Genomic DNA, 20,911 nt, shown 5'->3' with positions numbered 1-20,911 from the left:
GCGCAGCCACAAGATTTAATATAAGTCTGTATCTACAGAATGTAGATTTTGTACTGTTTCAATTGAATGCAGATCAAAAAGGATTTGCAAATAACATGTTTGTTCTAATTCACATTTTTCCTATTTTCCTATATTTGAGTTTGTATATATGATCTGAATCCATTTTTAATATCTGATTATTAAATCATGACTATAATTAGCTGATATGTTGTGTAGAGAGTAAATTAAATAGCGGTTAGCTATAGTGAGACACACATCAGAGGTGGCATGTCAGAGCCATCTGCTCAGTGCATGCTACTGTTCCTATTCTGTCCAATGCAATTCTCACTCCCTCTCCCTGTCTCTCTCCACACCCTTCTTATATCCCATTCTCTTAAAAGATAGAAAAAACACATGAAACTTGGGACGATTTGGACTCAACCTATTAAAATCATCTTGTTTTGTTGCAAAGGAAAAACAGCACTGATAAAATCATTCCTAAGGATACTGGAAGATACTTGATGAAGTAAGTTTTACACATAAGTGTGTATTATGGCCATTATACAGTATATGTTTTTTCATCAGTCTTAACAGCAGCTTGTACTGTATTAACAATATTACGTTTACTGATTAGTATTTTGAAATACAATATAGCTAGATTTAGCCTACATTTTTTGTATTTGTGTTTATTGCTTATTGGCTTTTGCAAAAACGACAGTTACTTCAATATTTAAGTTTAAAAAAATATAAAGATAGATTTTTTTTATATATTATTATAATATTTTATATAGCTACTTCATTTTGCCATTTTTCTGTCAATTTATAAATATAAACATATTAAATACATTATATTAAATACGTAGGTGTTTGAATGTAGTTGTAGTTAAATTTCTATATTAGTATTACTGTGTAATGCATGGACAGAAAATATGTGCCAAATCTAAGGTAAACCATGAATTGTTTTTATTACACATCCAAAGTACATACAGTAATATTGCCTAAATTAATTACATAAAGAAGTTTACATAATTTTGCATTTTTCATGCATTAAATGAATAAAAGTTTTTCTATGGGCCACTCAGGTGGCGGTGGTAAAATACGCTAGCACACCAGAGCTAGGATTTCGAATACATCATAGCGAATCTCAGCTCTGCCATCCGACTTGGGCGGCTATATGAACGACGTTAGGGAGCCGGAGAGGGACCTCATAACTGATGCAATTACGACCTCTGGTGGCTGGTGGATGGTGTCTGCACAGAGTAGAGGAATAATGCTGATTAGGGTGTGGCTCTACGTGCACAGGGCTGATTTGCATATGAACTATGAACTCGGCTCGTGCAGGTGAAAAAATGCAGTCAGCTACTGCTCACGTGTCGGAGGGGACGTGTGTCAGTTCGCTCTCCTCAATCAGGGGCGGGGGTCAGCACCAGTGAAGAGGAAGCATAACGCAACTGGGTAAAAATTGGACGTGGTAAAAAGAAAAAAGAAGAAAATGAATAAAAAAAAGGTTTTCTATACAGTCTAGATGTCTTTTTGTTCTTCTCTGCAAAAACACTTGGGTCCTACTGAGGTTTTTCTGTTTCTGCCACGGTCACCTTTGTATTGTTTATTGTTTAGATTTTATCGACTTTTTAATGGACTAAATAAAATAAATTAAACTACTGAATTAAACTAGGTTGAATTAAATACTGTGTTTTTAGAGCCATGAGTCTGGACGAAGATACACGTTGGCTTGAGTGGGTCACCAAGCAGTTTGAAAGCATTGCAGGGGAAGACAAGGAGATTGACCTGGAGGAGTTTAAAACAGCACTTAAAGTAAAGGAGGTAAGAGTGGATATTGTGAAGATCATAAACATGACAGTTCTATCTATCATGATGACTTGAACAAAGATCAGACCACATTTGTAATTAAGTGATAATTGTGATTTGGGTACTTTCAAGGGATTCATGCAGCAATTGTGTCCTCCACATTAAATATTTTTTTTTTTTTTTTAATCTACACGAAATAGCCCATAATGACAAAGTGAAAACATTTTTGTAAATCTTATGAAAATGTAAACATTTAAACATAATAGGTACATAAGTATTCACACCCTTTGCTATGACGCTGACAATTGAGCTCAGGTGCATCCAGTTTGCACTGATCATCCTTGAGATGCTTCTACAACTTGATTGGAGACCACCTGTGGTAAATTCAGTTGATTGAACATAATTTGGAATGCCACACACACGTCTATAAAAGGTCTCACAGTTGACAGTGCATATCAGAGCAGAAACCAGGCAATGAAGTCAAAGGAATTGTCTTTAGACCTCTGAGACCAGATTGTGTCAAGGCATAAATCTGGGGAAAGATACAAAAAAAATTTCGTCAGCCTTGAAGGTCCCGAAAAGCACTTTGGTCTCCATTATTCGGAAATGGAAGAAGTTTGGAACCACCAGAACCCTCCCTAGATCTGGCCGCCCGACCAAACTGAGCAATCGGGAAAGAAGGGCCTTGGTCAGAGAGGTGACCAAGAACCCAATGGTCACTAATTCAGAGCTCCAGTGTTCCCTTGTGGAGATAGGACAACCATCCAGTAGGTCAACCATTGCTAACACACTCCACCAATCAGGCCTTTATGGTAGAGTGGCCAGATGGAAGCCACTCCTCACTAAAAGGCACATGGCAGCCTGCTTGGAGTTTGCCAAAAAGCACCATAAGGATGGCCTGAACTACAAGCGTTATGTCTGGAGAAAAACAGGCACTGCTCATCGCCTGGCTAACACCATCCCTACTGTCAAGCATGGTGGTGGCAGCATCATACTGTGGGGATGTTTTTCTGCGGCAGGAACTGGGCGACTAGTCCGCATAGAAAGAAAGATGACAGCAGCCAAATATAGAGAGATTCTTCAAGAAAACCTGCTCCAGAGTGCTCTGGAACTCAGACTAGGGCGACGATTCATCTTCCAACACGACAATGACCCAAAGCACACAGCCAAGATAACAAAGGAGTGGCTTCAGGAGCAGTCTGTGAATGTCCTTGAGTGGCCCAGCCAGAGCCCGAACTTGAATCCAGTTGAACATCTCTGGAAAGACCTAAAAATGGCTGCCCATCCAACTGAGAGGATCTGCAGAGAAGAATGGGAGAAAATGCCCAAAAACAGGTGTGCCAAGCTTGTACAGACATACCCAAGAAGACTTGAGGCTGTGATTGCTGCCAAAGGTGCTTCAACAAAATATTAAGCCATGGCTGTGAATACTTACGTACCTATTATGTTTAAATGTTTACATTTTTAATAAATTTACAAAAATGTATGAAAACATGTTTTCATTTCGTCATTATGGGCTATTTCATGTAGATTTTTTAAAAGAAAACTAGACTCAAATCAGTTTTTAAATATGTTTGTAATGTAACAAAATGTGAAAAAAGTGAAGGGGTGTAAATACTTTCTGATGGCACTGTATATATAGTTGTTACCCAGCAATATTTTATTGCATTTTCCAGCAAACACAAAAATTCATGTTTGGGACAGTGGTAGCCTAGTGGGTAGAGCTTTCGGCTATCAATTAAAAGGTTGAGAGTTTGAATCCCAGCTCTGCCATGCAGCCAGTGTTGGCCCCTTGAGCAAGGCCCCTAACCCTCTCTGCTCCAAGGGGCACCGTTCAATGGCTAACCCTGCACTCTGACCCCAGCTTCCAAACAAGCTAAGATATGTGAAAATGTTTTTTTACTGTACATCTGTATATATGACAAATAAAGGCATTCTAATCTATTGATATAATCAGTGCCATCATATGGGTACAAAATACATTCCTGTCCAAAGGTGCAATGCAGCTACAGAAAACAAACCTATTAGTTTTTCCATTTAAAAATAGATTAGTTTAAGTCTTGAGAAATTTTTACCTGAGGAGTTTACCTCATTTTTGGGAAAAAAAAAGTTTTTAACTTTGTTCCAAAGAATAAGGATTAAATTTAACTGATATTAAACTTTTATCACTGCAGTCTCTCTAAATGGAAAAAATGTGTGCAAATTACATATCTCAAAAAGATGTGTACATCAAATTCGCTAAACCAACAAAGGTAATGTTTGTTACAGTTACTTAATCATACATAAAGAAGCGGTTTTCCTCAAGGAGGTTTTCTTACTGTATTGGGCTGCATTCATTCATCTGTTGTAAGTGGGTTGGAAGGGATGGTATAAGTCAGGTGATGTGTAGTGCCTGTTTCATTCATCTCATTAGACCAGTGTTTTTTTCCTCATGCTGAGTCCTTTCCATGCCATCATATTTCTTTTACTCTACACTGGCTTTCATCTTGCAATTCTGCTATAAAGTACTGACTTATGATTTATGTTATGCCTTCTTTGCACAGCACTTTTAGAGCTCTTTCAGACTGACCATTGGGATCTTTCTTACCTGGCCAAGGCCATTCTTGCACAAATGCCAAAATTTACTCACCCACTGATTTGTAAAGATGCATTTATCTTTACTAATTTACTACTTTGCTCAATTAACTTTAACAAGCTTCCAGGAACAAAATTATTGAGAACACTGTTGTAGGTAACGTGAATAAATTAGTAAATGTGTGATTTCCTGCCAAGGATTGGTTTGTGTGTAGTGTTTTCATGTAGGCTAAATATTTCTCACAGCATTGATCAGGATACTCAAGTTACTAAATATAAATTGGAGAGTACAGTTGTTTTAATAATTATATTATGTACAATATCAGCAAATACTCACAGAAAGCCAGATTATGTTTTTATCAGTGACAATGGGTGCAAAAAAGAGCCCCGAAAAAAAGTAGCAATCCTATGCAAACTGTCACTCACTGTCTCACTCACACTTAGGGGCAGTTTTGAGTAACAAATCTAAATTCGAAGGTGGAAGAAATTTTTTTTTTCAGTACTTCAGTTCAATGTTTTGTATTCCATTTAAACTTATTACCTTTTCTTTTCTGCTGTTTTGGCAGTCATTTTTTGCAGAGAGGTTCTTTGCACTATTTGATTCTGATGGCAGTGGGACTATTAGCCTAGATGAACTGCTAAAGGCACTAAACCTTCTCATCCATGGAAGCGAGACAGACAAACTACGATTTCTCTTCCAAGTCTACGATGTGGATGGTCAGTAACCTCATACCTGTTTTTTGTTCTATAATTATTTTCTGTCCATTGTCACTGTATATTATGGTAATAATAACAGTGTATATGACAATATTGTATTTTTTTCTGGCTGTATAAATCAAATTTGGTTAATAGGTAAACCCACTTTTTACTGTATAGTTTATCTTTATAATATATAATATACATACTTCAACTCTTATATTGACTGTCACCTTTTATAACAAATTTTTATTAAATAATTTCAATAACTTTTAAACGAGTTGTATTTAACAAGTATATAAGAGTTGTATTTTATCAAGTGTAACCCACATTACAAACTACAACTCTTATACTGACACTGTCACCATTTATTACAACAAATTTTTATTAAATAATTTCAATAACTTTTAAACCAGTGGTCATATTGCTCCAAAACAAGTTGTATTTTATCAAGTGTAACTCACATTACATACTACAACTCTTGTATTGATACTGTCACTTACCACTGGTTTAAAAGTTATTGAAATGATTTAATAAAAATCTGTTATTACTTTGAAATAAAGTGTGACAGTATCAATATAAGAGTTGTAGTATGTATTTTATTTAATAAAACTCTTTACTTTGTAATAAAGGGTGACACTGTTAATATAGCAGGTGTAGTATGTCTTCTGGCTTACAACTGATGAAGTTCAACTTGTTGTGGAGCGTTTTGAAGAATTGTTTGGCAGGTATTGATTTTTTTATTATTAAATTCTGTCAGTCTAATAAGGCAGTAATTAAGTTGCCAATTAAAGAGGTGTTGTATGTCATGTTGGTTCCATTTGATTAACTTATTTTTCAGAACATTTATTCAAAAGCCACTGAAACGATTTCATTTAAAAAAACCTCAAAAACCTCACAAAAATAAACTAATAACATGTAGTCTGACAGGTGTAACTATTGTGTGAAGCCTGTTTATTTATTCTATCATAATTCAAAGCGATGAGCTGTTAAAAAGCTGTTAAAAGTATTTCCTAAAACAAAAAATAGCACACATTGAAAGCAATGTATTGTTTACATTTTTAAAAGCATCTATTACTGTAGTAAACTGAGATGTAGTTGATTGTCTTGATTGCCAACAATGACCAGTTACACAGATTAGCCTTTTTGTACTCATCTTTTAAAAGCTATTAAAGAAAGAAATCCGAATATGCGAATATGACAACTTTACCGCAGTGCCTTCAAATACAATCTATGAATAAGTTTAGTTGAAGTCCTGTATGAATGAAATCTTTCTCTATTGCACTGCTTTCCAAATTTTCTTACATGGATATTGTATATGACAACTCTATTCAGTAAGTTAAAAACAGAAAGCACTTATTTTTTACAGCAAACAACACAAATGTAATAATATATAACATATTGTTCAGATTAACATACAGTATCTGTGCAGATAGGTGACAGGTACATGACTGGAGGACTCAACTACTAATACATTAACACCAGTGGTGGCTGCTGGTCTTTCAAAGAGGGGAAGCTCATTGTCGGCTTACATCATAAAATGTGTCAATTTATTTATACATAAATTCTGCCCTCCGTTCCTTTTCAAGAAAATGGCCTGAAATGGGTTGCAGTTTGTCTTTCAACTTCACTCGCAAAATCCGCGATGGGACTGAAGCTCCCAGTGATTAAGTGATGGTGTAGAGATCAAAATAGCTGTCAATCAAAATGGGATTCAGCCTTTTGACTGATCCTCCAATCATCTTGCAGAAGCTCAGCGTCCAGACCCGCCCACAGCTCCATTCACCCCCAGAGACGCTCAGCGTCCGGGGCGGGACAAAATCGTGGCATTTATCCAATGACCGGCGAGTTTTGAAGCAATGAAAAAAACCCTCCCATGCAGCCCCATTGAAGTGAAGAGACGCTCAGCTTCTGCGGGCATTGACGCTCCGGGAATGTATGAGAAGTTCGAGTCAGTCGATTTGTGATAAGTAGCTGATTCTGAACAAACTCGTCTTCAAGATGAACGTGTTCTAACGCTTTTGTAGTCAATGAAATGTTAACACAACTGTACATATTTCACCATTTAATTTTTGACATTTTAGGGGAAGCTGAGCTTCCCTTGCAGTCTTAGAGAAATCGCCACTGATTAACACTAAAGAAGGACAGATTTTATTTTTTTAACAATTCCAATTGCTTTTACATTTGACTTCTAATGGCTGATTTTAGTTAGATGTTTCTGCATACAGTGGTGCTTGAAAGTTTGTGAACCCTTTAGAATTTTCTATATTTCTGCATAAATATGACCTAAAACATCATCAGATTTTCACACAAGTCCTAAAAGTAGATAAAGAGAACCCAGTTAAACAAATGAGACAAAAATATTGTACTTGGTCATTTATTTATTGAGGAAAATGATCCAATATTACATATTTGTGAGTGGCAAAAGTATGTGAACCTCTAGGATATAATAAAGTTAATGTTTTGGAATGGCCAAGTCAAAGTCCTGACCTTAATCCAATCGAAATGTTGTGGAAGGACCTGAAGCAAGCAGTTAATGTGAGGAAACCCACCAACATCCCAGAGTTGAAGCTTTTCTGTACGGAGGAATGGGCTAAAATTCCTCCAAGCCGGTGTGCAGGACTGATCAACAGTTACCAGAAACGTTTAGTTGCAGTTATTGCTGCAAAGGGGGGTCACACCAGATACTGAAAGCAAAGGTTCACATACTTTTGCCACTCACAAATATGTAATATTGGATCATTTTCCTCAATAAATAAATGACCAAGTATAATATTTTTGTCTCATTAGTTTAACTGGGTTCTCTTTATCTACTTTTAGGACTCGTGTGAAAATCTGATGATGTTTTAGGTCATATTTATGTAGAAATATAGAAAATTCTAAAGGGCTCACAAACTTTCAAGCACCACTGTATACACATAAAAACAAAGCAGCACATAAACTAACAATAAAAGGCAACTTATTGTTTAGTACATCATGCATAGTAATGCTACAGTAGTTATTTTTTTCTAAAAATATTCTTATTTACATTAAAACCCCAACACAGATGATGCAACATGCTGACAATAAGAAACAGTAAATCGTCAGATTTTTGATGTTTTAGCAAATATTAGTTTTGCACCATTAATTAACACATCTGACCATGGCTGGATTACTGACCGGGCCAGTGGGGCCAGCGCCCAGGGGCCCTTGAGGTCAGGGGGCCCCGGGGGGGCCCTGGCCCAAAACATTTTGCGATGCCTATCAACGTTTATGATACAATATATTTTTATTTCCGAGGGCCCTCCATTTTAAGGATCCTCTGACTATTAGGGACTTTGACCCCAGGGCCTCTTGGGGGCCCTAGCCATGCTTTTGGGGCCCCTAGCCATGCTTTTAGCCATGCTTTTAGCCATGCTTTTGGGCCCTAGCCATGCTTTTGGGGGCCCTAGCCAACTCTTTGCCCAGGGGCCCAGACTATCCTTAATCCGTCCTTGTATCTGACCCTATAGCACACTGTAAAGACTTATAGCTTAATTTTACAGGCAGCGGTTCCATAGACCCTGATGAGTTGCGTACAGTGCTGAAATCGTGCCTGAGGGAGAGCGCCATCTCCCTGCCAGAGGAAAAATTGGATGACCTGACGCTGGCACTGTTCGAGTCTGCTGATAAAGACAACAGTGGCTCCATCACATTTGAAGAGCTTAAAGCAGAGCTCGAGAACTTCCCTGAGGTCATGGAGAACCTTACCATCAGGTAGGATCCTACAGAACTGTTTAAATGCAAAAATCACAACTGATATTGTTTTGTTGTTCTTTTAAAGTTTTACTGCTCCTCTTAAACAGCCACTAATATGTTCTAGCTAACGCTTTGACTATTTAAAGCATATGTTTCTTATACATGAGAGATTATTGTTTGAATTCCCTCAGTGCTGCTAACTGGTTAAAGCCTCCTGAACTGGAACACAAGAAGCGAAAAACACCTCGATACCTGACCCGGGTGTACTGGCACAACAACAGCCGAAAGATGTTCTTTCTCTGCCTGTATTCCTTCCTTAACATTCTCCTCTTCATCATAGCCATGATGCAACATGCTGCTGGTGGTCCCTGGTTCATGTTAGCAAAAGGCTGTGGAATATGCCTCAACCTGAACTGCACTTTTGTTATGGTATGTATGATTGGTGACTCTTAAATAAAATTACATTTGTATCTATTATAGATACTACATTAAATAGATTTTTTACAGGTTCTGATGCTAAGACGTTGTCTGACGTGGCTGCGTGCCACCTGGGTGGTGAAAATCTTACCCTTGGACCAGAACATCTTGTTGCATCAGATTGTGGGCTATGCTATCCTTATCTTCAGTGTGGTGCACACAATGGCACATGTCATTAATTTTGGTAAGATTCTTTACTTGCTGTTTTATCTTCAGCATGTGTACAATTCACTATATATGTAATATATAAGTGATTCACCTTATACAGGTATATTATTCAGTTCCTAAATTGTACTGTTGTCTTTTCACAGTTCAGCTATCTTATACAGAAAGAGGGTATCAGATATGGGAATACCTCCTCACCACACGACCTGGTATTGGATGGGTTAAAGGAACAGCCTCAGTTACTGGCATTGTGCTACAGATTCTTATCGGTCTTATGGTGGTTTGCTCCAGCACATTTGTGAGACGTAGTGGTCATTTTGAGGTAAGCAATCATTATGAAGTATTTTATTCAGTGGACTACCTAAGTTCAAGTCTCAGCTGTGCCAGTTGTGCTCACTGGCTGTGTCTAGGGAAGGAAATGACATAGCATTTTCTGAATTTAAAGCCTTTATTTATCTATTGAAAGGCAAAAATGTGGTGTAGTAAATTTTCTATGCAAAAACACATACTAAACAAAATAAGGATGTTAAAAGAAGTGACTAGCAAAAATGTTTTTAAATTTGGAAAGGTGCAACATGATATACTGCAAATTATTCTGCAATTATTCATTCATTCATTCATTGTCTGTTTACAACCACTTTATTTTATTCAGGGTTACAGTGGGTACAATTTACTGGGTGAAGGGCAGAAAACACCCCTGACAGATCTTCAGTCCATCACAGGCCACACAGACACACACACAGACACAGACAGACACACACACACACACACACACACACACACACACACACACACACACACACATACATACACACACATACACTCATACCTAGTGAAATCTCCAATAAACCTGACTGCATGTGTTTGGACTGTTTGCCCGGCTTCTCCTGCCAGTCCATTTGCTAGCATACTTTTGTTCTGGTGTTCAGCCATGTCCAATTGTGCATTGAGAGAAGTATGTTTCCTGTAAAGAATGTGTTAACTTTTTTTCAAAATCAACAAAACATGGAATTTAACTGGGTGTTTTGTTTGTTTGTTTGTTTGTTTGTTTAGATATTCTACTGGTCCCATTTGTCCTACATTTGGGTGTGGGCACTGCTCATAATCCACTGTGCAAATTTCTGGAAGTGGTTTGTGGCACCTGGAATCATCTTTCTTGTAGAGAAGATAGTTGGCATTGCAGTCTCTCGAATGGCTGTCCTGTATATTGTTGAGGTCAACTTGCTACCTTCTAAGGTATTATCAAAGGCAAATTGTAAATGTACATTTACATTTACATTTTCAGCATTTAGCAGACGCTCTTATCCAGAGCGACTTACAGAAGTGCTTCCATAGTGAACATTTCATTTCTCAAGTTTAGGTAAACAACAGTCGAAGAACACAAATCTGCTAAAACCTGTTAGAACCAAAGTGCTTTTTTTTTGGAAATGGAAAAGGATGGGACAAAATGTTAGTAAATAAGTACAAGTCAGCTTAAGTGCTTCATAAAAAGGTGGGTTTTTAATCATTTTTTAAAGACAGCAAGAGACTCAGATGTTCGGACAGACAGAGGAAGTTCATTCCACCACTTGGGCGCTAGAACAGAGAAGAGCCTTGATGCTTGTCTTCCTTTAGTCCTGGATGGAGGCTCAAGTCGGGCGAGACTGGTGGCTCGGAGGTTGCGTGGTACAGAGCGGGGTTTGATTAGACCACGAAGGTAGCTTGGGGCTGGTCCATTTTTGGCTTTGTAGGCGAGCGTCAGTGTTTTAAACTGAATGCGTGCAGCTACAGGAAGCCAGTGAAGAGAACGCAGCAGTGGGGTGATGTGGCAGTGTTTGGGCTGGTTAAAAACAAGACGGGCATCTGCATTTTGAATGAGCTGCAAGGGTTTAATAGTGTACTGTGTTCTACTTTATAATTATTGTGTGAAACCTTTTTTTGTTGCATTTTACACTTTTTTCTTTTCTTCTGTGGAATATTAAAGGTTACACACTTGGTGATTAAGCGACCACCTTTCTTCCAATTTAAGCCTGGTGATTATGTCTACCTTAACATACCAGTTATAGCCAAGTATGAGTGGCACCCCTTCACCATCAGCAGTGCTCCTGAGCAACAAGGTACACCAATGTGCACATCTTTACATAACCAACAAGCCTAAGCTCATAACAAAAAGCTGATGTACAGTTTAAATTATGTTATTACTATTGGAAAGTGGTGAATCAGTGGTTAAGGTATTGGACTATTGATTAAAGCTTCACTGGTTTAAACCAGAATGTTGTGCACCTAAGCAGGGCCCTTAATCCTCAATTGCTTCCATTATCTTTAGTTACAGTTGTAAGTCATTTTGAATAAAAAATATCTGTTTCTTGCTTTAAATGTTATAGTGATGTCCTTTTCACATAGAAAGAAAGCAGGAGGAAAGATTTTAGACATACACACAAAAATGTTAACAGGTTATGGTTATGTACAAATAAGGTCATCTGAAAAGTGTGGATTTATTTTCATAGACACCATGTGGCTCCATGTGCGCTCAATGGGTCAGTGGACAAATCGACTATTTGAGTATTTTAGACAGCCAGACAGCCAAGTCATGACCAACAAGAGACTTACAGCAAGCCTGAGGAACCGACGTTACCTGGAAAGAACCCAGGTGAGTACAGTATATTGTTTGGCTGGATTTTTATTGAAACAGCCATCCATACCACACACTGACAAAGGTAGCGGAGGTGCACAAACTGCCAGTTTAGCAACTAGCAGTAGCAAAATTTACTTTGCTGGATATTAAAGCTTAAATTACAGCTTTATGTAAGCAGGTTGTTTCACTAGCTATTTTTGTCATTGCTTTTTACATTTTACACTTTTCTTTGCTTTTTACCAAGCAAGTAAATAATCGAAATCCAGAGAGATGCATTTGTCAGACAACATTAACTGAGTTAATTACTCATTAAACCCCAGTTTTCTGTGTTTAAGCTTAAGAGCTGTAATTAAAGAATCAGCTCCTTACTTTTTTTGGCACACACATTTAAAGTAAAGGATGACAAACTGATGAATATGTTTTACAAATGTAGTAAATAGAAATGTGGAACATGAGAAACAATACTGTAGCTTAAACAAAAAGGAAATAAACACAATTTAATACAGTAGCCAAAGAAACATAAACAAATGTAAGACATAAAAAACATTTGTTGCCTGCACCAGCAAAAGTAGATAGAAATAGGATAGCAAAGAACTGAGAACTGGTTGTCAGAATATGACAGGCTACTCAAAAGTGAAATATGAGCCATCCCAAAAAGAGGGGTCACGCCACTCTAGGGTAGCTCAGTCGTCCAGGGACTGAGTTCCCTGAAAAAAAATAAAAGAATGCTGGCTCCAGTGCCAGCAGAAAACCGAACCAGCCCAAGCCTGGCATCATGGTTCCAGAGAAAGAAAAGGTTGTCAAACAGGAGGAACTGACCACTCTGAAACACCACCATCTGGAATGACAAGGTGCAGGTGACTGTCAGTTAAGAGGAACATCATTTATATGTGCCTCCATGCCCCATCTGATTTCATAAGCAAACCACACCATCTATCTCCCATAGTTTAAATTACAGCGAGGACTGGGGGGTCGGACCTTTCTTATTAATACATGGACTCCGGTAAAAACTAAAGTTTGGAGCAGGGGGTAGGTAGTTAGCTAAACTGTAATTTCAGGCAAAACTTAGAAACTAGTTGATGTTAACATTCATCAATATGCAGTTCATACAATCCAGTTCAGAAAGCAATAAATAAGTACTAAAGTAAAGCATAAACATACAGTATATTGTATGCATAATGTATATTGTAACTAAACAGTAACAAAATCCTTTATTTCTTACCTCTGCACCTTGGTGACTTTCATCTCTCTCAATCCCATGTTCATGGCAGGATGAGCTGTTTAAGTCTGTGAGCTGTGATGGGACTATAGCGTCCAGTGAGGATAATGCTGTTGAGCTAACTCTGTATAGGAAAAACGGGGTACGTACTGGACCTCAAAAGCCACAGACTGACATTGCAGCTCAGGCAGAACTGGGAGATGTGCCTCTAGCCACTAAAGAGGTAAACCATGTTTTCACTTAATAACCTTAGCTTACACTATATGGCCAAGAGTATATGTGACTTTAATATTGAAATTTTATAGCTCTTATTATTATTTGCTTTTATAGATTTCTGCTAAATTAAGTGAGAATCACAGATATTGTAACATTAAGGTAAGTACTGATGACATATATTTTTAACAGTATAAGTAGTGTTTATACAACCCCTGGCAAAAATTATGGAATCACCACTCTTGGAAGATGTTCTGTCAATTGTTTAATTTTGTAGAAAAAAAAAAAATCACAGACATGCCACAAAACTATCATTTTTCAAAATGTCAACCTTCTGGCATTAAGAAACAATAAAAAAAAGAAACAAATATAATAGTTGTGGTCAGTCACAATTGCTTTTTTTAGATCAAGTAGAGGGAAAAAATATGGAATCACTCAAATCTGAGGAAAAAATTATGGAATCACTCTGTAATTTAGATCTGATTAGATTTGCTAATTATTCTTCAGTTTAAAAAGAGTGCTTACACCTCGGAGAGCTGTTGCACAAAGCAGATTGTCATGAATCATGGTTCCAACACAAGATATGTCAGTTGAAACAAATGAGAGGATTATAAAACTCCTTCAAGAAGATAAATCATTGTGGAATGTCGCAAAAGATGTTGGTTGTTCCCAGTAAGCTGTGTTTAAAATCTGGACCAAGTACAAACAAAATGGGAAGGTTGTAAAAGGGAAGCATACTGGTAGACCAAGTAAGACATCAAAGCATCAAAATAGAAAACTTAAAGCAATATGTCTTGAAAACAGAAAATGCACAACAAAACAAATGAGAAACAAGTGGCCGGAAAGTGGAGTCAATGTCTGCGACTGAACTGTAAGAAATCACCTAAAAGAAATGGGATTTACATACAGAAAAGCCAAACAAAAGCCATCATTAACACCTAAAAGGAAAAGAACAAGGTTAAAGTAGGCTAAAGAAAAGCAATCGTGGACTGTGGGTGACTGGATAAAAGTGATCTTCAGTGATGAATCGCGAATCTGCATTGGGCAAGGTGATGATGCTGGAACTTTTGTTTGGTGTCTGTCCAATGAAATTTATGAAGATAACTGCCTAAAGAAAACATGTTAATTTCCACAGTTGTTGATGATATGGGCCTGCATGTCGGGTAAAGGCACAGGGGAGATGGTCTTCAATAAATGCCAAAGTCCACATTGAAATTTTGGACGCTTTTCTTATTCCATCAGTTGAAAGGATGTTTGGTGGTGATGACTTCATTTTTCAAGATGATAATGCATCTTGCCATAGGGCAAAGGACGTGAAAACTTTCCTTCAAGAAAACATATAATGTCAATGGCATGGCCTGCAAATAGTCCGGATCTCAATCCATTTGAAAATCTCTGGTGGAAATTGAAGAAAATGGTCAATGACAAGGTTCCAACCTGCAAAGCTGATCTGGCAACAGCAAGAGACAGTTGAAGGCAGATTGATGAAGAATACTGTTTGTCATTAGTTAACTCCATGCCTCAGAGAGTTTAAACCATTATAAAAGCCAGAGGTGGTGCAACAAAGTAATAATGGTGCAGTGTTTTCTAATGATTCCATAATTTTTTCCTCAGATTTGAGTGATTCCATATTTTTTTCCTCTACTTGATCTAAAAAAAAGCAATTGTGACTGACTACAACTATTATATTTGTTTCTTTTTTTATTGTTTCTTAATGCCAGAGGGTTGACAGTTTGAGAAATGATAGTTTTGTGGCATGTCTGTGATTTATTTTTTTTCTACAAAATTAAACAATTGAAAGAACATCTTCCAAGAGTGGTGATTCCATATTTTTTGCCAGGGATTGTATTATTTCAACTATTCCATTATACTGGTTATTGATATGGCATGCCTATTTTTGTGCCAGTTAAAACCATTCATGTAAAGCATTATTCTTTAAAAGCATAATACTGTAAACACATATTTGCATCAGTATAAGTACAAATATTGTAAAAAATTTTTATGTCAGAGCTGAAGTGTGAAATCTATGTTTTTCAGTTATTTGTGGTTGCACCAACTAACAAATTTTAACCTTGGGGGTAAAAAGGGTTGTGTACACTTGAAAGTAACATATATAACATGTCATGGAAGTCTTGTAACTTTAGCAATTTACACACATTTCTTCTGTGACTGCATAATTGGAATACATACTTCAATGCAGGTGTGACGCTTTCTTTCACGCTTCAGTAGCAAAATGCTACATGTCCAGTTACAATTTTAGTCAATATGCAAAAGAGTTCAAAATAATGACTAAAATCCTCAAATGACAGATGTCAGTTTTAAAATTACTATGTCAGGCTAATATTAAGCATTTGAATGGCCTTTCTTAATGGCCTCCCGATATTATTTGTATCAGGAATATGTGGACTAAAAAGTCTACTTTGTGCAAGAAAACATGCACTAGAACTATTAATAATTCTGCCAAAGAGGAAAAGATTAAAGATCCAACCAGATTTGTGTTGGTTGATGGCTAAGAGTAGCTGAAAGAGGTATAAAGAGCTCTAAGAACATTTTAAGAACCAATTATAACAGAAAACCTGCATGCCACCTTAATAAATCAAGTGTGCTTAATTTTCCATTAATTCAACACATGGTTGACAAACTGTTTAGTGTTATGTAGATGGACCTTATGGCACCCCCACAAGACAAATCTTTGCCTCAGAGCATGCAGTTCTTATTGGGGCCGGCATTGGCATCACACCATTTGCTTCAATTTTGCAGAGCATAATGTACCGGTGAGTTCCTTCAACACTCATTTAGACTTAAACATAAGGTTTTCAATGGTGCAATTAGCCTGTGTATTTGAAACACCAAATAAAATTTAGTTTTGTTTTTTCATTTTATGGCAGATATCGAATGCGGAAGCAGAACTGCCCCAACTACTCCTGGTGTGAAAATATCAAAGACAGTGAGATGAAGTTGAGAAAGGTAATACTGTTCTACTGTGTATAATAACTAACCACCATGAAAAACTGTTAAAAACTGGACTTCACAGTATCACATAACAAGGAAAAACTGTTTTGTTGTTAGATTTACCAATGGAAGCTGACATGGACGTTTTTAGAATGTAGAATGTATGTTATTTGTAAGTGTATATGATGTAGCCATTTGTCTGATGTAAACTGTGTAAATTATTTTACTTGGGAACTTATTTTACATTTGATCAGAATACATTGGATTTAAATAAAAGCAGCTTAAATTAAGCAAATCTGTCAAAAAACATTTTGACCCTTTTATAGGTGGATTTTATTTGGATAAACCGAGATCAGAAGTCTTTTGAGTGGTTTGTGAGCCTGCTCACCAAGCTGGAGTTGGACCAGGCTGATGAGGAACCTGAGGGTGAGCACATAACAGAGAATTTAAAAAGTCACAACTTCTTGAAGGTGCAAGCAAACCAGAAACCAATACTGTTTAGATATTTTGGCTGTATGTTGGTATGTATGTATGGGAAAGTTGCCTCATTCCATCTGTTTTCCACATTCAGTTTCTTGGGTGAGATTAAATTTTACTCTTGTACTTTCTTGACTCAGTCTGATACCACTAGTTAACAAGCTTATATTTTGCTTATAATTTTCTCATATTTACATTCAATAAAATGTTTTTCATTACAAATTAATTATTAAATTGATTGTATTAAATTCTGGAAATATACAAAAGCTTGTTAACTAGTGCTGTTTGTCTTGTAACACCCACTGTATATCCTGTTACATCCCTTAATTCATGTTTCCTTTGATCACATTTAATGCACCTGTACCATTTGTCCACCATATTTCACCGTTTGTTTGTTTTTTTTGTTCGTTCCTTTTCAGGCCGCTTTTTGGAAATGCATATGTACATGACTTCAGCTCTGAGTAAGAATGACATGAAGGCTATTGGGCTGCAAATGGCGTTGGACCTGCTAGCAAAAAAAGAGAAGAGAGATTCCATCACTGGCCTTCGTACACGCACACAGCCTGGCAGACCTGAATGGGACAAGGTGGGTAGCTGCATCTACAGTTAATTTGGTGCCAATTATAGTTCTAATTATATCTAGTATTTATAGTTTAAACACCCAGAATGCACTTGTGTGCAATGTCTACTTTAAATTTGCTGCCCTGCTCCAATTTTAACTTACATTACCCAAGTTCTGAATATGAGCTGATAATGGGTTTTTGTCAATACAAATTTCATTCCTGCAACATTAAAAAGGTTAAAAGTCAGGACAGAGGCATGTCTACCACTGTTACATCAACTTTTTTTATCTAGACTTAATTATTGTTGGTGTGATTTCACAACCATGCTGTTGTAACCCATGAACAATGTGGCTTGGTGTTGATATGTTAAAATAAGCATAAACTTTGCATCCTTTTGTTTTTCAGACAAGAAAACACATTTGAATGGTTGATTTGTCAGACCAAAATATATGTTTTCACTGTGCATCAGTTAATTTTAAGTAAACATAAGCCCAAATATCATGGAAGTTTTTTTCTGCACATTATACCTTAACTTTCCATTGTAGATGCAGTGACAATGTATATTGACACTATGAATGTAATGATTTCTATCACAGGAGCATACCACAAATATTTCACTCACAAAGATTTCGGTGGATTTCTTAAACCTTTCTGATGATGTTATGCACTATAGAGTGTAAAATACCTAAAATACATTGCTTTTTGAGAAGTGTTGTTCTTAAACTTGACAAATTTTTTTACATGGAGAACCTTGACCTGTCCTCTTCATAAAAAGCAAATAAAACTAGAATCTGTTATAATTATCCTAAACCTTTACTTAACTGACAAAAATACAAAATAAATTATTCTGCCTGACCAAATTAATTGTTTGAATTTCATGCCTGCAACACACTCAGAAAGTTGGGACTGGGGAAAAGAAGAGTAATGCGTTTATAGAATATTCAAATTACACAATTTAGAAACATTTTACAGCAAGCAAGTGAATTAATCACAGGTGAGAAAATGATGATTTGGTAGAACAGGAGAATCCACTTAAAGTTCAGTCTTTGCAAGAAAAGATGGCCCGTGGTTTAAAATTACAGAATGTACCATGCTTAATATTGTTAACGGATTCAGCAAAATACCATTATGCTACTGATAAAAATAGCCACATGGGCTTGGAAGTTTTGATGAGACGAGTTGTCACTCATCACATGCATCAACAAATGCAACACGAAACTATTAAACAAAAAAAACATATCAATTCCATGCAGAAGCGGCACCAATTTCTCTGAGCCCAAGCTCATCTTAGATAAACTGAAAAAGATTAGTCAATTTTTTAGCTTGTTTTCAAAATATGGGCGCTGAGTTCTCTGTGCCAGAAACAAAATGGACCTTTTATCATAAAGAATGCAAATGCATCCAGTAACACCACTGTGATTTGAATCTGGATCTCAGCAGTGGTGTTCTGTATAGAGTATAGAGTATAGAGTAATACATTGTTTTATGTAATTTATGTTTAGAAACTTTTTAACTTGTGTTTTATTAGTATTCTCAAATGTGTTATGTAGTATCTTCTCTACTCTACAGGTGTTTCAAAAGGTGTCAGAGGAAAACAAAGGCAAGGTCCATGTGTTTTACTGTGGCTCCCCAGTACTCGCCAAGGTAATAAAGGCTCAAAGTGAGAAATTCGGATTTAATTTTTACAAGGAAAACTTCTGAGACTTCAAACAGTCTTTCTTTGGTAATAAAGTCATGTCTGTGTTGTAGTTTAGCACTCTATATAATTACAAAATGAATAGAAGTATTTCTGTTTGTGTTTTGTGTTAGTTTGTAAATATAAAAATGCTGCTATCATATTGCTACAGGTTTTTTGTGTTTGTGACACATTTGAATTAGTTTGTGAAAAACAATTTGCATTTTTTAATTATTATGTGATTTAACCAATAAACCATGTGATTCTGTTCTGCATCCTATTAATGTATGAGCAAAAAATTGTTTGGTTTATGTTTTTTTCACACAGAAATTTTTATTTAAAACATCCTCACTAGAGTGAACAGTAATTTTTATGGCACAAACAAATACAATTGAAAAGGAATAATTCCATTAATTATATGATAATATAGGGCGCAAGATACACTGTGGTATTACTGTCTTATTTCCACCAAGACAATCAGACCTAATAAAAATGTTTCTGGTAACAACTGTTTTTTGTGCTGGATGTTTATTCATGTGAATAAATGCACTTGCCATTGCAATTTACAATTCAGTATAAATACAACACAAAAATTACAGGAGTCTTTTGTGTTGTGATTTACATTAATGTCGCTTAGATTTAGAATTTGTTATACTGTATTTAAATTTAAATATTTTACAAACTGTACAGGGAAAATAAAATATAAAGTAATTAAATATTAGTGTCTCAGTACTGTATGATAGTTGTTATAGGTGTCTGGGTTGGTCCGAGTTTCACCTGTTAAAATGTTTTATTAGTGCCATAATATTATGTATATGCATTGTGTTAATGTCTGAGGAGTTAACACCACAATAAAATACACTAGATTTAGAATATTAGATTTTACAATGTTCTATGTATTTAATTGTGTATTATTAAAACTATACCCAATACCCAGCAATTGTGAAAGCATAATGAATAACTGTAGTATTTAATGCCTGTTAAGTGTTGTTTATGGATGTTTTTAAAAAGCTTATTTATGTGAAACACATACTGTTGAGCCATACCTACAAGTAAGAAGTAAGAACTTCTTTTTTGTATTTCAGAATCTGTAGATTGCAATGTTTTATTTGATACATGTAAGAAATACTCTTTGTAAAACTGTTGACAAATCTGAATTTTTACTTAAAATCTTCAATAAAGTCGTAATAGGTATACTCATAGTGTCTAAACAATTGTCATTTTTGTTTGCTAAACAAACTGATTTATCTTAAACAGTATAAGCTTTAAAATGCATGCACACCCTTTTATTTATTACCTGGTAGAACTTAATTAAGTAATTACTTTGTTTCCTATTGCTGCTCATTACACATGCAAAATGGTGGCCAGGGGTTTTAGACCATTATGGGATTTGTTGCATGAAAAGTTATCTCATGTTATCTCAATTGGGTAGAGCTCAGGACGCTGAATTTGCCTTTCCAAACCACAACTTTTCTTCTTTCAGTAAACTATTCTGTTATTGACTTACCTGATTTTCATATTGCATAATCTAGCCTTTATTCTTTGCGTGATAGACGGCTATGTAGTAATTCTCCTGTAAATTTTCTTGACGCAGTTCTGTTTACAAAACATTTACTTGTACATTTATAGCAGACACAATTATCCAATGAAAATTACAATTGTCACAGAATACAGCAGAAGCAATTGAAGGCTCAGTGGCTCAACAGTGGCTTGAATCAGAACTCTTCCAATTACTAGCCCAGTACCATAATTATTGAGTCACCACTGCTTATTGAATTTTG

The 20,911-nt window shown here is 36.2% G+C and overlaps 1 protein-coding gene across 1 annotated transcript; it reads left to right on the top strand.

The window, feature by feature from the left end:
* Positions 1-1,683: 1,683 nt before the first annotated feature.
* Positions 1,684-19,156, top strand: nox5 (NADPH oxidase, EF-hand calcium binding domain 5). Its single transcript, XM_062993264.1, has 15 exons — positions 1,684-1,803; positions 4,929-5,079; positions 8,583-8,793; positions 8,967-9,204; positions 9,283-9,436; positions 9,564-9,739; positions 10,471-10,653; positions 11,381-11,513; positions 11,904-12,046; positions 13,581-13,625; positions 16,113-16,237; positions 16,352-16,430; positions 16,742-16,841; positions 17,312-17,478; positions 19,025-19,156. Exons 1-15 carry the CDS (start codon positions 1,684-1,686, stop codon positions 19,154-19,156), a joined length of 2,157 nt encoding a protein of 718 aa, XP_062849334.1.
* The last annotated feature ends 1,755 nt before the right edge of the window (positions 19,157-20,911 follow it).

This window comes from Trichomycterus rosablanca, chromosome 1 (assembly GCF_030014385.1).
Source record: "Trichomycterus rosablanca isolate fTriRos1 chromosome 1, fTriRos1.hap1, whole genome shotgun sequence".
In the NCBI taxonomy this organism is placed as follows: Eukaryota; Metazoa; Chordata; class Actinopteri; order Siluriformes; family Trichomycteridae; genus Trichomycterus; species Trichomycterus rosablanca.
This window is presented reverse-complemented; position numbering and strand designations above follow the sequence as displayed.

What these genes read in the sequence shown, in the direction of transcription:
- nox5 (XM_062993264.1), top strand. Translation starts at nt 1,684, where the DNA reads ATGAGTCTGGACGAAGATACACGTTGGCTTGAGTGGGTCACCAAGCAG. An exon ending in CAGTGCTCCTGAGCAACAAG is followed by an intron (nt 11,514 to 11,903) that starts GTACACCAATGT and finishes TTATTTTCATAG; the next exon opens with ACACCATGTGGCTCCATGTG. An exon ending in GTGAGATGAAGTTGAGAAAG is followed by an intron (nt 16,431 to 16,741) that starts GTAATACTGTTC and finishes ACCCTTTTATAG; the next exon opens with GTGGATTTTATTTGGATAAA.